At 36.5% G+C, this 18618-nt stretch overlaps 1 protein-coding gene across 1 annotated transcript; it reads left to right on the forward strand.

Moving 5' to 3' along the window:
• Positions 1-1955: 1955 nt before the first annotated feature.
• Positions 1956-12743, forward strand: LOC146164853 (amine sulfotransferase-like). The gene is made up of 6 exons (XM_083380857.1): positions 1956-2163; positions 2472-2581; positions 2911-3052; positions 3510-3625; positions 4178-4328; positions 12634-12743. The coding sequence occupies exons 1-6, from the start codon at positions 1956-1958 to the stop codon at positions 12741-12743; spliced, it is 837 nt and encodes a 278-aa protein (XP_083236983.1).
• The last annotated feature ends 5875 nt before the right edge of the window (positions 12744-18618 follow it).

Raw genomic sequence — 18618 nt, forward strand, 5'->3', positions numbered from 1 at the left:
ACATGAAACTAGAAAAACAAAATTTTTAAATATTCAGTTTATTTAAATGTGTCCGATCAAACATTGATAAAACATTTATTTCATAAGGGACGCCGGAGCGATTTCAGGGCAAGGGGGCGACTTTTTTGGTAAGGGCAACATAGACCGCAGGCGAGCGTAGCGAGCCTACATATTGGGGGGTCTGGGGGTCCTCGGAAACTCCCCCGGAAACAACACTGCTTTATGATTTCCGTCGCATAATATTTAACGTTGTGAAAGCAATATATTATTTTTCATGAAAACGGCACTTTTGCACCCGCCTTTCCCCCCTTAGCAAAGGGCAGAAGGGGCGCTTGTAATAAAACGAAAACCTTTAAATCTGTTCACTTTGCCCTGTATAATTTGTACGCTATTGTTAATGGCTATAAATCGCAAATATAATTTTTGCAACACAGTGCTGTACATAATAAATGTTAGAGGTTATAAAATTGGATCAAATATTATTCTAATATATTTTTGTCATGTTCCTTCGATGTGCCGCATCTCCCCCATATTTGATATGTTCTCCACCAAGCTGCTGATATAATACATAATTTGTTTTGAAATATACAGTTCAAATAGGCAAAACTCAAGTATTACTACAACTTTAAAGAAAGAAAGAAATTTTTGTAGTAACGGATTTGTATGTCATATGCATTTTTCTTACTGCTATGTATTTACAAATACCAAAAGCCAAACCCACTAATAACTACACGGAAAAACTAATTTTTTGACAATAATAAACAACCAAAATTAGCCGCCTCTTTTGAATTGCACTTCCTCAAAGATGACTATAGCTACAATTTAATTAATAAATAATAACTATAACGAAGAGTGTATTTGTGTTGTAGGAAATATAAGGCTTCATATTCGTCATTTGCCTGGCTGTACCCTGATCTGCTGTCATATAACGGTTAAAGTGTTTGCGGCGAATCGACTAATCGCTACAAATGATTGTCACGCCTGACTTCAAGCCTAAATCGTGATGGGTAAAATAAGCACATTTCTGTTTGTTGTGGCACGTTTTAGTGATACACTCACACAGCAGTCAGTGGAATTAACTTCACAGTTGATGGGACTGGTGGCATACGAGAACATGCTACTTTAGTTTCGCCCGACAAGGCAACTGAATGGGTGAACTTGGAATTGTTGTTTAGTGACGAATTATTTTCAGTTGATTGTAATTTTGCAAAGTTAAAGAGATAGAGTATCTACACAAATACCCAAAACAAAGATTGTTAAATGTGAAAGTCAGTATTTACGTCAATTCGAAACAGTTTTCTACGAGGGTTGTAAGATTGTTAAGATCAAGTGTTTTAATGAGTAATTAGAATTTGTACAAAGTAAAGCAAACAAGAAAAGGGCCAAAAAGGTTGATAAAGTGTCACCTAGTGTGACGCTACAAAATTTTACTCAATTTGTAGTTATATTTTTTTCCATGTGCAGGCAAGCCATTGTTTTTTACAAACAAATATGATTATTATTGTTTATGTAGATTGTAGAACAACGGAATAGCACAACCCTAACCCAATATTTCCGCATGTAGGCAACGAATAAGTTTGTTGGTTTGTTGAGAAGTCAGACTACAAGCTTAATATGCAGCCAGGGATAGCATTTTTTACAATTTTTTCAGCAAAGTTGGATTCAAATAAACCCTCAACCAACTTTAAACGTTTACTTTTCTTTAAAACAACAATTACGATATTGACAGAACGGCTATAGACTTTGAAACCGTAGCGTATTTTTGTAATCCAAACTTAACAACACTTGTCATTAAAGTTTGCGTATAAATCCTGATATCTTAATAAAGGTTATTACGGTACTTTTACATTTTCTATTGGAAATAACTAATATCTTAACTTTACATCGCAAAGATGTCAACTGAAGCAAATAAATACATCATTGAAGGTTGGAAACCAATCACAGCAACCGTTAATATGGTGAAAGCACAATACAGAAGCAACTTGGAAGAATATAAAAAATACTGGCACAATCTAATGTTTACACAAGTGGACACCGTGAAACCAGTTGAACGGAATGGTTATTATTTGTTGCCTGGGTTCGAATTTGATACGGCCCAGTACGCTTACGACAGGTTGGAACTTAGTGAGGGCGATGTAATTGTGGCAAACTATCCAAAAACAGGTATATTCTCATATTTATTTGAGGCATGTACCTTCAACATTACTTATGTTGCATATAACTTCGAAGTCGGTTAGATTACAGCACTTTTCTTTCAAAAAGGAACGACGTGGACAACTTCGATTGTTGCAAACTTGTTTGCTCGGAATAAACCGGAAATGGAGCAAAACTATGCAACTGTGGATAGAATGTTCAAGTATTTGGAATGTGGTCCAGGTTTGCCAGAACATCAAAACAACATGTCGATATTCTACCATGTTAACCAAACAGCAATAACGTTTACGTTCTTTATATTATTTGTAATTTTGCAGTTAGTAAATTCGTCGTGAGTGAAAATCTTCCCTTTAAACGAAGAATTTTTGGAACTCATTTACCATCCACTCTTCTCAACTTGAAGAAGTACCGGGAAAATGGAGTAAAGGTAAACAAAAATAAGCTGTTCTTGCAGAATAGCAAACCGCGGTTTAAGGATTGCATAACCTCTTTGCCTCAACACTGGGTTCCACCCCTGGTTATCAACTGCTTTGCTTGAATAATGCTTACTTCCATGATATATATAGTGCAATGCTGCTATAGAATACAGCATGCCAAACTATGAGGATGGTATCTACCCTTTGTTGGATCCAGGGTCTTACCAAATAGTTTAAGCCTAAGGAAAATTAAAAATTCGTAGAATATTTTTTTTTTTCAAATCAAAAATACAGACAAAGTCAAGTAAAATAATAAGTATATATAATGGCACTCTATCAGGTGATTTACGTGATTCGAAACCCAAAGGACCAGATTGTGTCGTGGTACAACTTCACAAAGACACTCCCGTTGGCACGAGCTGCCCATTGGAAACATACTTACCCACAAGACGAAGCGCTATTTTACGATATCTCTATCGCCGGTGAGACCATGCATTTTTTTACCCTCTTTTCGCAATTTAACGTGGTTTGATCGCTGGTCCGGTCATTGGTAATTTACTTGTTCGCTACTTGTGTTTTCAACAAAACAATCCTAGACAACTCTTAAAGTCATCAAGAACGATCCAGAATCGGTCTATTAACTTTGCTTATGGCGGAACATTGTGTCGTAAATCTATTCTACATACCCACGCTTCTAGTCGGCAATCAAGTATATGGGCCATATAATTAATTAGTCTCGTTCAGTACGTTACTTTCCTTTTCACCTGTATCACAAAAAGTACAAGAAATAGTCGGCGGCATACCGACAAACAATTATCTAAATTACAATAGTCACACCAGAAAACATACAAATTGCGTAGCACGGCTAGCATATAGCTTCTTTTAACCCACCCAAGTTTGTTAGGTGTGTTTAGCTATGATCTGCTTCTAAATACGCAGGAAAGCATCTTCTATTTTCCAAAGAAGGCGAGGGGTATTTGGAACACGTTCGCGCTTGGTACGAACACAAAAACGACCCAAATTTGCTTTGGCTGGTGTACGAGGATCTAAAAAAGGTAATGCTTTCATACCGTGGTAATATAGCATTTAAAGAAAGCCATAAAACTATTCTTGACCAGTGGTGTCATGCATAATGAAGTAAATTACGCCGCCTCACTCTAATAGGGGGTGTGGCGTTTTTTTATTGCACATTTTTCGTCAAAATATATGCACGTTCAAATGTGCCAACATTACTTCATATGTGATCATTACAAAATGTGCACTTTAAATTAAGATAGGTAGAGTTAGATCGTTATCTAAAACATAATGACAGTCTCAATAAGTCCGAATATTACTTGCTTTAAAGTGGGCATTTTTAATAGGTGAGCAAATTATGTTTTTTAAACCCAGTTCCAATTTTTGCACATATATGGCTTTATGCGATTCAGTTACTCAGTCCAACTCTAACCAGTAACGAAACTTCACAACTATCAAAACCCTATATTTTATATTGTACAATAATCAGAGTTTTTTCGGAGACCAAAATTCCAGTTTTTATCGCGTGTTATGACATTTATTTCATACACTAACCAGTATACGCTCCAAAACTAAAAATTTATTGTACTTAGAAACCTAAAGAGGGAATCCTCAAGTTGGCAGAATTCCTCGGGGAATACCCTAGCGAAGAAGAGCTTGAGCGGATCTTGGATAAAACTTCTTTCAGCTCCATGAAAAAGAGAGTAGAAGATAAGCCTTTGGAGAAGATATTTATTAGAAAAGGTAACTGTTGAGATTTGTTTTTTCTTTATTTTGCAGAGGCTACTCGCTGTATAGGCACATTGTTCTTACAGGTAAAATGTACAGTTTAGTAGCGCGTGAGTAAAAATTCATCTAAAATTTCACAGTAATATTAAATTGCATTAAAAAGCATTTTAGTTTAGCTATTAAAATTTATTGCTATTGATCTGCTTGTTCTCTTATTTACGCCCCCTTTAAAATTGAGCTTTTACCTTCGGCCCTGATGCTAACAAAGATTGAGAACCACTAGCTGCTATATAAGCAAGTTGTTTTTACAGGTGAAATAGGAGATTGGCGGAACCATTTAAGCGATGAGCAAAGCAAGGCGATTGATAGAAAAGTCGACAAAGTACTTGGAGACACCGACATCAAGTTTACTTACGAATAATCGCAAAACTAGTTTTTTTTAAACTAGTTTTTATAATGTTTAGTGATTTACATAGAAAAAACTTTTAACTTTTGTCTTGCTTTAAGATTTACTAAGTTTAACTCGATGATTTCCGGACGCTTGACTCTGCCTGACGGCGAGGTAAAAATTCCGGAAAATTTAATTTTGATTGGGATGAAATGCATATATTAATATTTTAAAAACATCTTACTTAACGATAAGTATATTTTAACCAGGTCTAGTATATGCACCAAAGCCATTGATGTTGTCAGTTAATTCATAATGATCGCTGTTTTTTTAGACTTTTAGGCTGTTATATTAAAAAACAAAAATCTATCTGGAAAATAATTTTTAAAAAGAAATGTTACTCGTCAATAAAACTTTGATAATAAAACGATAATTGTAGATACTTCGGTTCACATAATTTGCTGTACGTTAATATTGCTTGAAACAATGTTTTCCCAAACCTAGAAAAATTCATAGGAAATTAGTCCAATTGTTGTTTGAGAAATCTTTATGTTTTAGGTCAAAAAATAATTATCACAGCTATGAATTAAAACAACACAATTCTATTAGCAAATACTGGTACATATAATTGAATTAACCACGAGTGTATAAAAAGGGGAATTGAGAAAATTGTAATTGCAAAATATAACAAAACGAAACACTATGTACATTTCTACCGAGATTCTGCATTCGTGTCACCAATGCCTTAAGTAGCCAAATCTTGCAGAGATTAACTGAAGCACAAGAATGCTAAGGTTGAGTTGCAAACTTAACCGTGACGGAAAAAATGCGTTTGTTCGTTTTGCGTTGCACGTTGCCAAATACGGCTTGTTTCAACGCACACTTTCCGTGAGACAGTATAGATTTCTTAAAGGGTATAACAAACTGCAGTGGAAAAGCGTGCACAAAGCATTACGGTTTGGTCGCGAATATTTAAGATTAGTTATAGAGATGATTTAGTAGTCACATAATATCTTAAACATGGATCAGGTTGTGGAAAGTTTAGTTTGGACAAAAAAATAAATTAGGTTTATTTGATGTTCAGGACAGATTCAGGATTTTTGTTCGGGGGGCCATGAGTTTTTTTAAGAATGACGTCACAAAGTTTCGTCGTAACGTGATGTCATAAATACAAAAAAGGGTTTATTTGATTTTAATTGGCGAGACTTTTAACAAAGGACAGGTGACGCATTATTCACAATAATGACATTCACATATGGCTTGAACCAGTGTTCCCTCTAAGGTGCGCAACTGCGCAATTGCGCAGCCACACCAGGCAAAAGTAAAATTTGCTTTTGCGCACTTACATCATTCCCAATTCAAAACTAAAATATCTTCACAATTTTGTCACAACAGTTTGGGCATTTTTCGGTTTCATTATCCATGCTGTGTATGTATTTTTTTTTAACTCGCACAGAATTAAATGTCTTCTCAGGAAAATAAAGCTTAAAGAATAATTGAGTTTAGAACAGTGCCGAACACAGCAGTGGAGTCTTTGACAATAATTCGGGATCAATAAACCGAAATTCATACTTAAATTTTTACCACAAGTGCAGTTTTTACACGATTTCTGTGCAGATACAAGTTATCTTGATCAATGCAAATGAGCAAATATATCGCAAAAAAACAAAAAAAATACATCACGCAAAATTGAACCCGAATGTTCAGATATTTTTCGCGCGACCGCTTTGTTGTCATATCTCTGAACGTATTTAACAGAATTGCAGTTGCACATTCAAGTTTATTGAAAATAGTTGTTTCATAACGTCACGCTTTGTGACGTCATGTCAAAAATATTTACGTCCTCGCCCCAATACAAAAACATTGATCTGCCGCGTGCCCCTGCCAACGCAGCCTTAAAATATTCTTAAATATTTTCGCAGTAAAAAATTTCTTAGAGGTAACACTGGCTCGAATGGATTTATGTTTTAATGTAACAGAAATTTACTTAAAAAAAAATTTTGCCAATTTCAACCAAATTTAAGCTTCTTTGTGCGCGATCAGTTCGCTAAAAAACACCAGGTTTCAAAAGTTTTTAAGATTATCTGTTATATGAAGTAGCGTTGTGACGTCACTTTTGAGAGTTTTTATGCCTCCACGAACAAAAGTTTTGGATCCGCCCCTGGTACAAGGTCTTACAAAATTTCATGACACGTATATAGCATGCATGTGTGTATCATGCTGAAGTAGCCATTAGGCAAACTGTTTTACAATTTTGCATAATAGTAGCACGTTTCTGCTGTCTGCAGAAATGTTTTGAAATTTACAAGGTTTAATTAGGATATTTTGTCATTAGTTTCGCGAAGTAATCGAAAATCGGTAATTCAATCCCATAACTAACGAACAAAATCTGTTTTGCAAATCAGAATATTTCTATTGCAGTCCCAACGGACTCCAGCCATAAGACCGAGATAAGAACAACACCAACTTTAGAATACAATTCGGAATAAGGCAAAAATAGCACTAATACCCAGTGGTGGGATTCAGCCGGTTCGCACCGGTTCCATAGAACCGTCTCATGAAATTTTATGAGATCAGCGAACCGGTGAGCATTGCTGGTTACTGTTTTAGGATTTTTGCATCTTATCTCATACATTGATTTTTGAGATCCCAGTAGCTCACGTGATTGTTTTTTCAAATGTTCCATGGTAAAGGTCGCACGTAACACTAACAGTCATACAGTGTGTTCATTTTTATAATTTTATAACTTTCCTATTGTAATTGTTTGTCTGAAAGTCTAATTTTTGCGTCATAAGTACAAGTCAAGAGACGACTGCTGCTTTTTAGTGTGGTTGTTAGCAGTAATGGGATTCAGCCGGTTGGCAGTTCGTAACATTCGTTGGAACCTGGGGTTGCATCCTGTTCTTGCAACTACATTAGTTATTTGCTGAAAAATATGACATTTTGTAAGAGAACCGGCTGAAATATATGACTTTTGTGATAGAACCGGCTGACATAAAAATTAAATCCCACCACTGCTAATGGTATTAGTACCGTCTAAATCGAAATAAGTCCTAAATTCGTCGGAATAAAATCTAAAAGGTCAGAATAAGGCCTCAACAACATTTTAACTATCCCAACCCCACCCCTAAGTACATCACTAACTCCTCTAATAATTTCAACACTAACTCTTTTTCCAACCCCACCCATTTCCCACCGATAAACCCAAACAAGAGCAAAAATCCGGTGCCCAAACAGCGGCGACCTGACGGCGCCCGTCAGACTAGGGCGTCCATAAGGTAGTCACCAAATCGCCCGATGCCAGATCGATCGCCCCATACCTTCCACCCACAGGTTCGGGCGTTATTTTGGCAATTCTTATGTCATCAAAAACTATGTGTTCGGTTAATACCCATTTTGTTATTATAGAATTAATTGTAAAAGCAAACGTTACCAAAGGGCGATGTCAACCGAATTTAAGAATGAAGGTATTCAAGCTTTGGACTTACTCACAGCAACCTTAAACATGGTTGAAGTGCAATATAGATGCAAACTGGACGAATACAAGCAATACTTGGATACTTGGCGGTGGAACATTCCCAAACCAGTCGAACGAAATGGTTATTATTTGTTCCCCGGGTTTGAATTTGATACAGCCCAGTACGCATACGACGAATTTGAACTCGGTAAAGGCGATGTAGTTGTGGCCAACTACTCAAAGACAGGTGAGGTATTATATACGCTGTTGCTACCAGGCATAGAATACTAAAAATAAGTTTTTTCTGGTATATATTTGTTTGTCCAACGTTTCGGCTAACTATTCAGAAAGCCTTCACCAGGGAAAACGCGTGGTGAGTTACCACAGTTGCAAAAAAGTGTTTCCTTAAACTGTTGTTAAACACGCACAAGCCCCTGTAAAGCATGTTGGATTGGAACGTAACCCTTACGACCCCAATATTATATACGTTTTTACAGGTCGTATATTCTTTTTAAGTAAACCCATGCTTCCTTTCAGAAAGTGTTCATCAAATTGTATTAGATGTCTTGAATGCCTTGTGAAAACTGGCAGAAGCAGAGACAGACAGATCAAGGGCTACCGGGCCGTTTGACTATAATCCCGGTTCCTATAATGTATACTCAAAATAATATTTTCAAAACATTTTGACGACATGAGTTTTTCTGAGGCAATTTTTAAGTAAGCGAAAACCTATTGAGCACAATCACCCATTTGCTTCTCTATACTTATGCAGATAAAAACGTGTTTTCTTCAATGTGTCATAAAACTACTTCAGTAATTAGGTCGCGGCCGACATTTAAAGCTTTTTGCCGGCCACGTATTCTCCAAACGGCTGAAACCTGCACACACCTGGTGAACGTTCTAACAACAAAATTAATATAAAACATACCGGTAATAAAAATAAACTTTTAAGGATGCTTTAATAGAAGTGTTCTAGGATATAATAGTTTGGTAATAAAGTATAAATAAAAAACAATTAACTAAAGTTTACAAAATCCTTAAAAAATAGATTTTATTCACCCGAGCCTAACTATACACAGTTCACGTTTAAACTATAACACAAAACAGTTTTTTTCACGAGAGACATAGCCTAACCACATGCATGCGACTTTGAAACTATTGCCAGATATGCTAAACTTATGCATTACAAGCAGGAACCCATTGGATGCTGGAGATTGTCCGGAGCATATTTGGTCGAAAAGATGCGGAACTGCTGCAGAAATACTCCTCCCTACATTACATGTTCACCTTTCTGGAATATGGACCAGGTTTATCAAACGTTTGTGAAACCGTGTACATCCCTATAACTGTAATGATACTGCGTGTTATGATGGACAAAATCCATCCAGAATAGTCGTCCAGGTTAAACAAGGTGCTAAGTAGTGGGACGCATAAAACAGCCAAAACGAACTTTGCTAAGCGTCAATCTTATCCTACGCATTGAATATATTTTCGTTTCCGATGTTTTGTAGGACAATGAAACGCAAAGCAAATTGCTGAATGTTCTTTAATAAGCGGAAGAGCAACTTGCCTATGTCCGAGCAATGCGAGACAGAGATGCGACTATTTTTTTGCAAAATGTGTGCAAAAATGTGCAAAAAATGTGCACACATTTTAAATTCAGTTAAAATATCTCACTTCAAGATATTAATGCGGGCACCATTTGAAGCCTCTTATTCTAACTGTTTTCCTCTTAGTCTTCATCCTTAAACTTTACTCGTTTAACTCTTCTCCACTAACTGTACTTCTCTAAATCTTCTTCTGCAAATCTTCTTCTCCTAATCCCCTCCTCTAACCCTAGTCCTAACTACTACCCAACTCTTTCAACTACTTTTTCACCAAGTCATATTTTTTCTCCAAACTTCAACTCTAACTCTCATTCCTTTAACTCTTCTTCCAACTCTTTAACCAACTCTAACTCTGATTCTTTCGCCAAACTCTAACTTTGACTCGCACATTCTAGAATAAGTGCGGGGATTTTTGAAGGCATTTTAACATTTGCGCATATTCTGAACTAAACGAACATTTTTAAAACCATTTTAAAAGTGCGCACATTGTGCAAAACAACGCCACGTCCCCTGTTGTGCAACGCCGTCTCGGCCACAAAAGATACTGCTAAAGTTGGAACAAAGTCAGTATAATACCACGTGCTACTTTCGACGATGCATTTTTAAAGGCAGCCGGTGGCAGATTGACTGACAAACAAGTAAAAATGTTCAAACATAACTAAAGCAACTAAATACGCCTTGTGAAAAACTTTTTCAAGATAACATTTCGTAACTAAAGAAACGGCCACAATTTAAAAGATAAACGACCATAACTGAAAAATACATTGCTTTCAAGCTTTTTGACTATAGATGTTTTATAATTTCCTTTAAAACTAATTTTTCTTACATGTTGGTAGTTTGCAAGCACATCGTAAGTGAACCCCTTCCCTTCAAACGAAACGTTTTTGTAACTCATCTTCCGCCATCTCTCATTAACCTGAAGAAGTACCGGGAAAGTGGGGTAAAGGTAAATATGAAATTATGTGTATACTTTATACTTTACAGGCCTAGCGTGAGCACATTTGGCATAGTCTATGATTAATCAATCCATTAATGGTAGAAAAAAATTGACATTCTATCAGGTGATTTACTTGATCCGCAATCCAAAGGACCAAGCTGTATCGTGGTACAACTTCGTAAAAAAACGTCCGGTGTGGAAAAGCGCAAACTGGAAACATATTTATCCTCAATAAGAAAGGCGATTTTATGATCTCTACATTGCTGGTAAGTCCTCGCAGTCTAAGACCTGTAACTATACTAACTATGGAAACCCTCTAAAAGAGCGTATATTTATGGAATCCAAAACAATTGGCAGCAGGTTTCTGCTTGTCGATCACTGTTCCGCTGACGCGTATATCAAGAATAAAACTCAAAGTTTAACAACTAGAGTAAAACCAGCATCAGACATTTTTTGGAACATACTGTATAGTTTGCATGTACTGGAATTGTCAGTTCATGAAATTAAAGTAAAATACATAAAACAGCAGAACAGATTAGGTAAAACGTTTAAAAATAGTTTGTGCAGCTGTAAGAGTGGCACTGAACCCTAAAGAAACCATTAAAATCACTGCAAAAAATTGAAATATTAAAGTAGAGCTCACGCCCCAATGCCTAACAAATAAAAGTCGGGTCATATGACCGAAAAAAAGTCATTTTACGTAATGGCTTATGTCAAGTAAAGAAGTTTGTAAACAGAGACTGAGTACACTTAACAGTGTCGTCTGGAATAATTTGTTATTTCTAACGAATAGATATGTAGGCCTGAGATAAGAACATTAGCTTAGAATACAAATTGATAGCCATTCTATTCTTCACTGGCCAAAGGTAAGATGGTAGCAAATAACGTCAGGAAACTTGGTAACATGGCCTTAAGAAATCCCTCTCTATAATTGTCAGTAAGTAATCATAAGTGACTTAAACCCAAGTCAATTCGTTCGCAAAATACATTCAGCCCAAGTAACCTCATTTTTAATTCAAAGCGAGCTTACGAAGTTACAAAGGCATAGCGAATCAACCAATTTAAGTCATTGCATCAAGTTCAATTCAGAAGCTTTTGAACATGTGCACGTTGGATCAATCTCACAATAGATGCACAGTCGCATAGAAACACGTGGCCGGCGTTTTCACACAGCACAGTCATTACAACACTGTTTCTGTATAAGTTTGTTAGATGTGTTTATTGGACAATGGACATGGTACTAATTTCGTAGGAAAGCCTCCTTTGTATTCAAAAGAGGGCGAAGGGTATTTGGAACACGTTCGCGCTTGGTACGAACATAAAAACGATTCGAATCTGCTTTGGCTGGCATACGAAGATCTAAAGAAGGTAAAGTTGATATGAGATAAAACATCAAACGTACTCTTGTCCACTTTTATCAATAATAATGACGATAGATATATACCTCTTGTATAGGCTGGAAATGAAACAAGATGCAGATTCAACAAACAATTTATTTTTGTTTGTAGTTCCGACATCGATCGCACCATAAGCCAACTGCTTACGTTTTCCATTAAAGCTCCAATCTGTTTAAAATTACGTGGATTTTGTCAATAACTTCGCACGTTTTTATAAAAACAACAATATAGTTTCTCAAACTACAATTTGTTTTCACTTCAGAAGCCTAGAGAGGAAATCGGCAAGCTGGCAGAGTTTATCGGAGAATATCCGACTGAGAATGAGCTGGATTGGATCGTTAAGAAGACTTCGTTTATTTCCATGAAAAAGGAAGCGGAGAACAATCATTTGATGAAAACGATTGTCAGAAAAGGTACTCGTCCGGATTTTTTTTTACTTCTGCATCAATCGATTTTTTTTAGTTTCTGTATTTTTTTGAATTTCTGTATCAAAGTACGAAAAGTATCCATTAACCAAGTACGATTTATTTTCAGGTGAAATAGGAGATTGGCGGAATCATTTAAGCAAAGAACAAAGCGAAACCATTGATCGAAAAGTCAACGAAATACTTGGAGACACCGACATCAAGTTTACTTACGAATGAACAACTTATTTCGAAAAGTTTTAAGAATTCAGTTTAGAAAAAAACGCACGTGATGTAGACCAAACCCTGACAAACCATTTATTTCTGTTAAAACCATGTTCAGGGTATAGCCTAATCTTCTTAACTTTGTTCTATACAGTTATTATAGAATTAATATTGCATAAAAATATATGTGCAATATGGCTTTCTCACATTTTGTTGTATTATAATATTTTGCTCCAACTTTGTGTTTAGAGAGGACAGTTATCAGACTTGACTTCTTATTGTGACGTATTAAAACGAAACCTTTAAATCTGTTGAATTTGCCCCTGTCTAACTTGTACGCGTTTGCTAATGATCTATAAATCACAATCATAATTTTTGCAACACAGTCCTGCACCTTTTTGACAAATAAAAAACAACCAAAATTAACCGCCTTTTTTAAATTACACTTCTTTGAAAATGAATAGCAATAATTTAATACAGTGCTTTTCAACCTTTAAAATTTCCATCCGCACTTTTTGATTGCGAAAAATTTCCATCCGCACGGAACAAGCACAGTAAGTTTGCAAACTATAGCTTTATTTGTGAAATGTACCTAAGCCTTGACCGATATAAAATAGATAGCTTAATCTGCAATGAACCACTATGCGAGACTATATTACTGTAACTGTAACGGGTGCCATAGCTTATTTGATTACTGTATTACACCTACTAAAAACTAATCACATGTATCATTTTCATACGCACATTTATCCGCTTAGCGTTTGTCATCCGCACAAGTGCGTGAATTTATTTTTTTCTTATTGACTTTAATAACGAAATTTCTTATTTGTAGAGGCAACAGTTCTTTCTTGAATTGATGCCAGTTCTCCAAACATACTTTTATGGATTATAAAAAGCAGTGTTGTAAACAAGTCATTTTGAAATGACTTAAGTCCCAGTCAAGTCATTCGTAAAATAACTTAAGTACAAGTCAAGTCTTTTTGAATAAATAACAAGTCAAGTCCCAGTCAAGTCATAATTAGAGCATGCCACCTTCAAGTCCAGCCCTTGTCAAAAAAATAAAACTTTAAATTATGAAAACCGGCAAACTCCTCCGATTATTATGAGCAACTCAAGTCAAAAATAGCATAAACGCAGAATATAACAAGCAAATTATTTTAAGTGCAAAGATTGGGCTAAATAACACAATTTTATAATTAATTGCTTAATTAAAACAAATTTATTTTCACCCAAGTCATTTGTCCAAATGACTTAAGTCAAGTCAAGTAATTTGCCCAAAAGACTTGAGTCAAGTCAAGTCTTTTTGCCCAAAAGACTTAGGTCAAGTCAAGTCATTTAAAAACAGTGACTTAAGTGCACTTAAGTCATTACAACACTGATAAAAAGTGCTTCGTGTTTTTTGGCGACAGCTTGATTGCGTTTACTATTGCGACAGCTTGATTGCGTTTAATGACTCAGCAAAAATACATTTTACCGGACTTCACTATAACCTTACAAATATTGTACCTTAAATCACTCCCGAGAGTTGCATTAAATTCCTCAGGAAAATCTCGACAAATCTGACTAACTTTTGCTGAAGACGATTTAGCTTGCTTAGGCATTTTTTGTATTACAGAATATCAGTAGGCAGGGGCGGATCTAGGGGGGGGGGGGGCGATATGGCCATGCCCCCCCCCAAAAAAACTAAAAAATATGTACATTTTTTCACTTAATAGGCAGCTTATTTTCGCGGTTCCCTAAGTATTATGGCCTATTTACGCCAAAATAAGACATATTTTTAAGCTTTGTTGTGGTGTACGAGCTTATGGCGCCATACAATGATTATTTCAAAAAAATGGTAAATTCGTTTCGCGCACTCGCGCAAAGCGGCGTTTTTCAGATTTGCAGAGACGGCTTAAGTGACCGTACGCTGACCTCGACTATATAATAACTAACTTAAATCCAAGTACAATTAAAAGCTGTTTTGTTGTTAATGCAAATCTGTATCAGAACCAGCCTGCCAATATACTTCATCCGGCCCGCCGCCTCCTTGACAAATTATACACGAGTCCATTTTAAATACTTTTTGACTATTTTAAGTGTGTAAATGCAAAAATTTTCGCGCTTCGCGCTAATGATCTTTATACATCCAGTGTGTTTACGTTTTTATGCTCTTTTTGAACTAGATCAGCGCTTCTTTACTGTTGCGCCGTGAAAAACTGCCAAGAGCGTCACGGACAAACGAAAAACGTCTTAAAACATAATCGACAAATATTTTTTTAACCATTTTTTTTTTAATGTAACAAAAACAAGAAATTTAAAAGAAATACCGGAATACCAAAAAAATCGCGCTCGCTGAGCTCGCCAGGTCTGCCCCAAATGGTTAACAAACACTATGTTGTGCGGCCCGCAGAGACCTTTCTGAGTTTGGTTTTGGCCCGCGACTACTACACAAAGGTTGCCGACCCTTGTGTAAGGATTTGAATAACCTGTCCAATGTTATGATTAACTCTGCATAGAGTTTTGCTCAATTCAGCAACCTTATTTGGCAAAAACCAACTACAGTAACTTAAAAATGGAGAGAAGTGTCATGAAAGAACCACAGCTAACCGCAGCAGACAACGCTATGGTTTTATTGCGACGTGGCCTCGGCGCTTTTTCGGTGGCATGTGCGGTTGCTCTCGCCTTTTCGGGAAAAAGCAAGATGTGTAGACAATAGACATGGTAGCGTCTTTCAGCGATATTCTTCATACCGGGTCAAACTAGGAAACCGGCCCACTGTAGAGGCTAACCTTATTACTTTTTCGTGCTTTCAAAAGGTCTGTTTTTCGCGTTATTTTGCAGGAGTTACTTTATTCGGCCAGCCGATGTCATTTTTACCTGAATTATGACGTCACACAATGGTATACTATTGTGACGTCATTTCTGAAAAAATTCATGGCCCTCCTCAAACTGAAATCCTAGATCCGCGCCTGTCAGTAGGCTATTCCTAAAATCCAAACTGTTGATCTTCGAATAGACCATATTTTTCGAAAACGAAGTGTTTTAAAAGAATTATTAAAATACGTAACAATGAATAAACAGTAGACAATTTGCAATAAAACTTACTGCTGATCCAAGTGGGCATTGTGACATATTTCCTGCTTGTAGGCCTATGAGTTAATATGGTTTAATTGTGTCGCAGTTCCCGATTTACAATGCTTTCACGACGATTTTTTCGAAAATTACTCTCAAGAAACACAGAAACTATATGTCAAAAGCCATAGTTTGGCAAATTTTGACTTTAGTTAAATTTTGACTTTAACTTTCTGAAAACAGTCCCCTGGGTGCTAAAAACAACTTTATATTGGTGAAAAGACGAGGTCCTTTGACTTCATTGACTTTTGCGGGCCCTGATAATAATTATGACAAAGAGTGTGTTTGTGTTGTAGGAACCAAAAGGCCTCATGTTCGCCATTTGCCTCGCTGTACCCTGCTCCGCTGTCGTATAACGGTTAAAGTGTTTGCGGCGAATCGACTAATCGCTACAAATGATTGTCACGGCTGAGTTCAAGCCTAAATCGTGATGGGTAAAATAAGCAGATTTTTGTTTGTTGCGGCACGTTTTAGTTACTACACTGACACTGCAGTCAGTCGAATTAACTTCACAGTTGATGGGACTGATGGCATACGATAAAAGGCTACTTTAGTTTCGCTTGACAATTACGAAATAAGCTGACTGAATGGGTGAACTTGGAATTGCTGTTTAGTAGAGAATTATTTTCAGTTTATTGTATTAATTCTGCAAAGTTATTTATTCTGGGTAAAGTGATAGAGTATCTACTCAAAAACCCTAAACAAAGATCGTTAAATGTAAAAGTTATAGTATTGACTCCAATTCGAAACAGTTTTCTACGAGGGTTTCAAGATTGTTAAGACCAAGTGTTTTAATGAGCAATTCGAAATCGTACAAAGTAAAGCAAATAAGGAAAAAGGTCAAAAAAGTTGATAAAGTGTCACCTATTGTGACGCTACAAAACTTTACTCAATTTGTAGCTATACTTCTGTTTCCATGTGCAGGCAAGCCATTGTTTTTAACAAACAAATATAATTATTATTGTTTAAGTAGATTGTAGAACAACGGAATAGCACAAATCTAACCAAACATTTCCGCAAGTAGGCAACGAATAAGTTTTTTGGTTTGTTGAGAAGTCACACTGCAAGCTTGATATGCAGCCAGGGCATGAGCGCCCGCACGGAGGGCAAGGGGGGGGCACTTGCCCACCCCTGGAATTTCAAAATGCGATTATTAGTATTATTTGTAAGTGTATTATGTATCACTTATGAATTAAAAAAATATTATACATTATCCATTAAAAAATATTATACATTATCCATCACCTACAGTGGCGTATCCAGGGGAGCGTGAGTTATTACCCCCTCTTTTTGTAAGTGATATTATCGTTTTTTGTTCGATTTTGTCGTGGTTTAACAAACTGCTAGAAGCGGCGTGCCGCTAATATGCTATGTTGGTGTAACATCGACATTTGTTTAACTGAAGCAGATTCTTAAAAGGAGGTACAATGGTGACTGTCGTGCGCGTTTCAAAGTTTCCACTTTTATGTAATGATGGTTAACGCAAAATTATACTCTTTAAGCATATTTTGAGACCACGTGCTAAGTGTGCAATGGACTTTTTTCCCCTCAACCACAGCTTGTAATTTAGCTGACTTGGTACACAGCTCGGCGCAATTGTTGCGCTAAACGTGGCATGATAACAACCGGGAAAACCGATCTTCGTTTAGTATTGCAGGTGGTGAAAAGCGTGCTTGTAATTCAGCGCTAGTTCCGTTCATGGAACTTGAAAACTGTGCTGCTGATAGTCCAATTATGTATGATTCTACCACAATTAATCAAACATATTTCACGGTCTTGGTTTATTTTTTCACCTGAAGTTAACGATTGCACACTGTGGTTTCGCAGCTGGCACCTGACAGGAATGTTAACGACGCACGTGGTCGCTTTGCTGGACGCATTTGGCTGTTTCTGATTAGTTTTTTTACGACGTCTTGCAATCACCGCTCTATGACGTCATACTGTCACTGTTTGATGACGTCATTATTCATTAATGTCAGACGAAAAATAGGGGAATTACCTAAGTTGAAAATTCATGACCCTCCTTTTTGATTTTCTGGTTACGCCACTGATAGCCCACCCTTGAAAATTTTCTGCGGGCGCCCCTGAGCCAGGGATAGAATTTTTTACAATTTTTTCAGCAAAGTTGGTCTCAAATAAACCCTCAGCCAACTTTAAACGTTTACTTTTCTTTATAAGAACAATTACGTAGCAATATTGACAGAAAAGCTATATACTTTGAAAACGTAACGGATATTTGTAGTCCAAACTTTACAACACTTGTATTATAGTTTGTGTAAATTTGTGGCAAACACTACATTACTGCATACATTACAGTCGCTATTCTTTACGCAGACATGAGCTGTCTTAAATTGTCATTTGGTGGTATTCGTACCAACAGGAAATTTGCTTTTCCTATACGCATAGTATTCGAAAATAATTGTTGTGTGCTATATTTCTGCGCTAAATTAATAATGTAACGTCATGCGAGTAGGGCTATAGAATTGGTGACGCCTTCTTGATGTTATAACTTGCAACACTTAACTTGGAAAAATTTACTATTTTATTGCAATTCGTTTGAACTAGGAACCATTTCCAGGCCAAGCTTGTATATTTGTGCTAGTGTTTTCCACCTAATGGCCGAGTCATGCAAATAAATATTAGTGTAAAGTTGACTGGTTGAGTTGTCGAAATTCCCATGCGAGTTTGGGCATGCCCGAGATGGCACAAAAGCGTGAAATGTTTAAACATAACTTTGCGTTTCGTAAATCGTTTGTTTCAACGAAATATCTAACAG

This window comes from Ascidiella aspersa, chromosome 2 (genome assembly GCF_963924565.1).
Source record: "Ascidiella aspersa chromosome 2, kaAscAspe10.2, whole genome shotgun sequence".
Taxonomy (NCBI): Eukaryota; Metazoa; Chordata; class Ascidiacea; order Phlebobranchia; family Ascidiidae; genus Ascidiella; species Ascidiella aspersa.

Coding starts and splice junctions, on each gene's coding strand:
- LOC146164853 (XM_083380857.1), top strand. CDS start 1,956: ATGGTGAAAGCACAATACAGAAGCAACTTGGAAGAATATAAAAAATAC. Junction 2,582..2,910: donor ACCGGGAAAATGGAGTAAAG/GTAAACAAAAAT, acceptor GCACTCTATCAG/GTGATTTACGTGATTCGAAA. Junction 4,329..12,633: donor GAAGATATTTATTAGAAAAG/GTAACTGTTGAG, acceptor ATTTATTTTCAG/GTGAAATAGGAGATTGGCGG.